We start from the raw sequence: 4,767 nt of genomic DNA, 5'->3' as shown, positions 1-4,767 counted from the left end.
AGCAAATGGATGCAATATAACAAAGAGTGAAAAATTTAAGGGGGTCTGAATACTTTCCGTACCCACTGTATATAGAGAGAGAGAGATATATATATATATGTGTGTGTGTGTGTATTATGTATATATAAATACACACACATGCATGTATATATTTCAAATAAATATGTTATTTTTACATATTAAATATATTTATATATAAATTATATGAATACAAATATATACATGAAAAAATATGTAAAAAATATAAACAGTGTGTGTGTTTATATATACATCATAAATATACACAGTACACACACATATTATGTAAAAAAAAAAACTTTTATTTTGGATGCAATTAATCGCGAATAATAATTTGACAGCACTACTAAAAATATTTACTGCATTTCATGCACACTGTACGCAAACCTTAACATATTTGAAAAACCCAAAGTATACTTGGTCAGCTGACTAAATAGGCAAAACGACTGCATCACAACATCTTCTAAGTCCAGAAAAGCATTTTTCGTTTAGGTTTACGAGCATATACCTTTTGGTCACTGGGAAATGTGGTAAATCCCACAATGCCTCTGTCATACATTAATCTAGTTTTCCATCTCTATTTTTTTTTTTCTTTCAGACCCCGGTCCTCCAGCGGGCATTAAAGCCGTGCCATCCTCTGCCACCAGTGTGGTGGTATCCTGGCTTCCCCCTATCAAGCCCAATGGTATAATCCGAAAATACACAATTTACTGTTCCAGCCCTGGATCAGGCCAACCGGTGAGGCAAAAAGGGGTAACTTGTTTTTAACATTGATTTTGGTGTTGGCATCGCTTGGTTTAGTATTTTTGTTCAAAAATAAAGGCATGCTTGCATTTGTGTGTTCATCGAAGCAGACCAAAGTGAATATGTGTGTATTTTTTTACACTTATGTGCTTTATTTCATATGGGTGTCGGCACAGTATGTGTGGATTTTATATTCTATCATTTTTCTTTTGATTCTAAGTATAAATCAGTGTTTATTTCGCCATATTGTCTATTTGCGTCTGGATGTGTGTCGAGTGTATTTTTAATCTGTGCATGTGTGAGGTTGTGCTGCAGTATCAGCAGGATGTGTGTGTGCGTGTGTGTGTGTAAATGAGAGGCTCATACTGCAGTGTGTGCATGCAAGCTCACCCTCCCGTCTCATTTGCATATCTGCGTCTCATCACGTTGCCTAGACAACCTCATCTGTTCATCAGGGAGGGCAGGAAACAAGCTGACAGCACACACACAAACACACACACATACATACACACATCCCACAGGCTCGATCACATTTATAACCACCTCCTCGACAAACACACACACACACACACACACGTAATTTGTGTACTCTCACACTGAATTAATGTACCTGTCGAGATGTACACATGCTCACTCTCTTCCTTTCTTTTGCTCATTCACAAATCACTCCTCTCTCTCTCTCCGGCCTCTCGCAGAGCACGGGGTGATTACTATGTAAATGAGTGTGAGAGGAGAAGGGGGAGGAGGTAGAGAAGGAGGAAGGGGGGTCAGACTCAGTGTGCGGGGAGTACTTTTGTTCCTCTTTTCATTATCTCCCTCTATCGCTCCCCGGATCACTGCTATCTCCACACCGGAGGAATATTTTAATATCCGTTACAGCGCTCCACCCCTCCCGTCTGCACCTCCCGTACCTGATTCATGCTGAGAGAGCGAGAGAGAGAGAGAGAGAGAGAGAGAGAGAGAGAGAGATTTAGATTTTCAAAACCCCTTTTATTGCATTTTATGCCAAAAACCAATAAAACAAATTACCAAACACTAATTAAATATTAAGATTAAAAAGTAAAATACAACTCTTCTTCAACAATTTCACAAAGAATCTCACTTAAACACCAAGTTGCTTCAAAAGATACAAGATCATGCATTAATCTATAATAATGATAAAATCCTAGATTTTACAAATTTTACAAAAACAGCTTCTAAACTACTACAAACATTTAGCTCAATTTTTTTTCTTTTCTTGTAACATAAATTGCCATTTTTGCTTGACCTAACAAGAAGTTCAACAATTGAGACGTTTTTTGACATATCTAAAACCACAAATAAACATTTTCATTGAAAAAGTCACATCAGAAGAATTAAAAAAACTTCTTCAAGATATCAAATACAGGTTTTAACCTCTCACAGTCCAGGAAAGCATGACAAATAGTCTCTTTATGCAAACAAAAATGACAATTTTCAGTAATGTCAGAATGTACACTTCGCCATGGTGTGTCACACTTATTATTCAAAGATTTATTGTTAAATGCTTTAATACAACTCTTTTACAAATCTTTGAAATACAGAATTTGAACCCACAATCGTCAATTATTTACAATCCAACAGCATACCATTGCCCTCTTCCAAAAAGAGGGTTATACTCAAGTTTGGAAAAGGGTCTTTACAATCAAAATTGATAGACTCCTTCGAGTACTGATCCAACAATTCCATTTCTTCACTAGTAAGGGCTGATCTCTATTTATCAAGTGCTTTTGCCACTATGCTGTATGATTTAATTTCTAACCGCTCAGCAATCACGGTCACATTTATAAAAGCAGTTCCTGATATTTGATGTAGATGACCGATTGTTGTCAGCTGGGCATTACACAAAGTCCATCTCACTTGATAAGTCCAGTCATGAGCCAACAATCAATGGCTCCTGTAATAACCAAAAGAGGGAAGTATTACTTTCCCAATTTGTCTTAAATAAAGACCAGACTTTAAACAAGTTACGATAAAAAACTGGAGAATCACACAGTTTTAATCTTTGAAGGTCCAACCAAAATAAGGCTTTGTCTAGTCCTAAGCCTTCAATACATTGAAGAATTGCACAAGCTGCGCTCATCCAACTTGACTCTACAGAGCACCTTAAAAGTCTTTGAACATATTCCAGACGAAACACAGCCGTTCTGCTCTTCAAGTGTACCAATCCAAGTCCTCCTTCATCTTTTGGTAAATACAAAACACTTTGTGTCACCCAGCGCAATCTTTCCAAGTAAAAATCTATTAAAATTGACTGGATTTTCATTAGAACATCAGCTGGAGGATCTATACAGGCTAAGCAGTGCCAAAGTGCAAAGGCTACTAAATTATTAATCACCAGAATACGTCCTTTACATCCAGTCACCCTTTTACTTTTTCAACATTGCCTTTTTCATTTCCTAAAAAGACACCAATATATTTAAAACCATCCCTGGTCCATTGTAGACCATCAGGAAGCCTTGGGTCACCATTTTTCCAGTTTACCTTTGCAGAAGAAAGAGTATTAAAATCATCCAAAATCTTTAAAATCACATTGACATTGTTGGATTCACTAATTATAATAATGACATCATCAGCATACGCTATTAGCTTTAAAGTATTAACACAATTTGGTATACATAATCAACGCACATAATTTCTTAATTTATTTAACAGGGGTTCTATGACTAAGGAATATAACATGCCTGACAGCACACATCCCTGTCTGACACCCCTATACACCCTAAACGGAGAGCATAGGTTAACATTAATCTTTAATATACTCTCAACGCCACAGTACATAACTTTAATCATTGAAATAAAAAGATAATTAAATCCAAAAGCCGTTAAAACACTCCATAAATACATACAGTATATTCAATTCTGTCAAAAGCCTTCTCTTGATCAATTGAAATCAGCCCAAAATCTAAATCTAAAAGTTTTCCACAGTCTAAAATGTCTCTAATAAAAGAGACATTATCAAACATTCTTCTTCCTGGCATGCAATATGACTGATCTGGATGAATAATAGATTCAAGGACTTCACCAAGTCTAATTGCTAAAGCTTTAGACAGTATTTCATAATCTTTACATAATAAACTTACTGGTCTCCAATTTTTTTATTTCATTTAAATCTCCTTTTTTTGGCAATAAGGTAATGATCTCTCTGGCAACTTCTGGGCAATTGTCCATTTACCAGACTCTCATTAATAACATATACTAATTCTGGACCAACTTCTACCCAAAAAGATTTATAAAATTCAATCGTGAAACCATCAATACCTGGTGTTCATCCATTTTCCATTTTTTAAGGGCTTCTTCAAGTTCACCTAAGCTCAAGGTTTTACTCATTTTCTCATTAGCATCTTCAGTTATCTGTGGTAAATTAAAAAAAATTATAATTACCATCTTGTTCTCCTGAAATTTCACTTTTGTACAAGTCTTTATAAAACTGTACAGCTCTTTTTCTAATTTATCTAAGGGGTTAGTCAAAAACGTCTCTAGGTTACGTATGTAACCATGGTTCCCCGAGGGAACGAGACGCTACGTCGAGATTCGCTTTGGGAACACCCTTGTGTGACCGCATTCTGAAGCACGTGTCAAATCCGTCCAATGGAGCAGCGAGATGTCACGAGCAGGGTGACGTAAGCACCAGAAAGCATAAAAGCGCATCCGGCCGGGCGCCACCCAGCTTCGATGAAGTAGCGCCTGCAGGGATGCAGGGAGTATGGCAAAGAGACGCAGTGTCTCGTTCCCTCGGGGAACCATGGTTACATACGTAACCTAGAGACGTTCCCCTTCAGGAACTCGAGCTGCGTCGAGATTCGCTTTGGGAACGATAATACCAACTGTGCCATACTACCAAGTCCCTGCCTGTGTGTGTATCTTATGAGCACACCACGAAGAGAGAACTTGGGAACCTGGGGTAGATGAAGTGTGCGGAAAGGACCAGCCCGCCGCAGCACAAATATCCTGCAAGGCCACACCCAAGCTGAAAGCCTTGGAGGC

The 4,767-nt window shown here is 37.6% G+C and overlaps 1 protein-coding gene across 1 annotated transcript in view; it reads left to right on the top strand.

Annotated features, from left to right (window-relative positions):
- Positions 1–4,767, top strand: part of LOC107566081 (Down syndrome cell adhesion molecule-like protein 1 homolog) — a 160,354-nt gene that overhangs the window by 141,356 nt on the left and 14,231 nt on the right. Inside the window, exon 20 of the mRNA XM_016251458.1 lies at positions 617–778. Coding sequence (XP_016106944.1) covers positions 617–778 — 162 coding nt within the window. The remainder of the gene's footprint in view (positions 1–616; positions 779–4,767) is intronic.

Source organism: Sinocyclocheilus grahami, unplaced genomic scaffold, assembly GCF_001515645.1.
Source record: "Sinocyclocheilus grahami isolate Dianchi unplaced genomic scaffold, SAMN03320097.WGS_v1.1 scaffold1045.1, whole genome shotgun sequence".
Lineage (NCBI taxonomy): Eukaryota > Metazoa > Chordata > Actinopteri > Cypriniformes > Cyprinidae > Sinocyclocheilus > Sinocyclocheilus grahami.
Note: the sequence above shows the minus strand (reverse complement) of the source record. Positions and strands in the feature narration are given on the sequence as shown.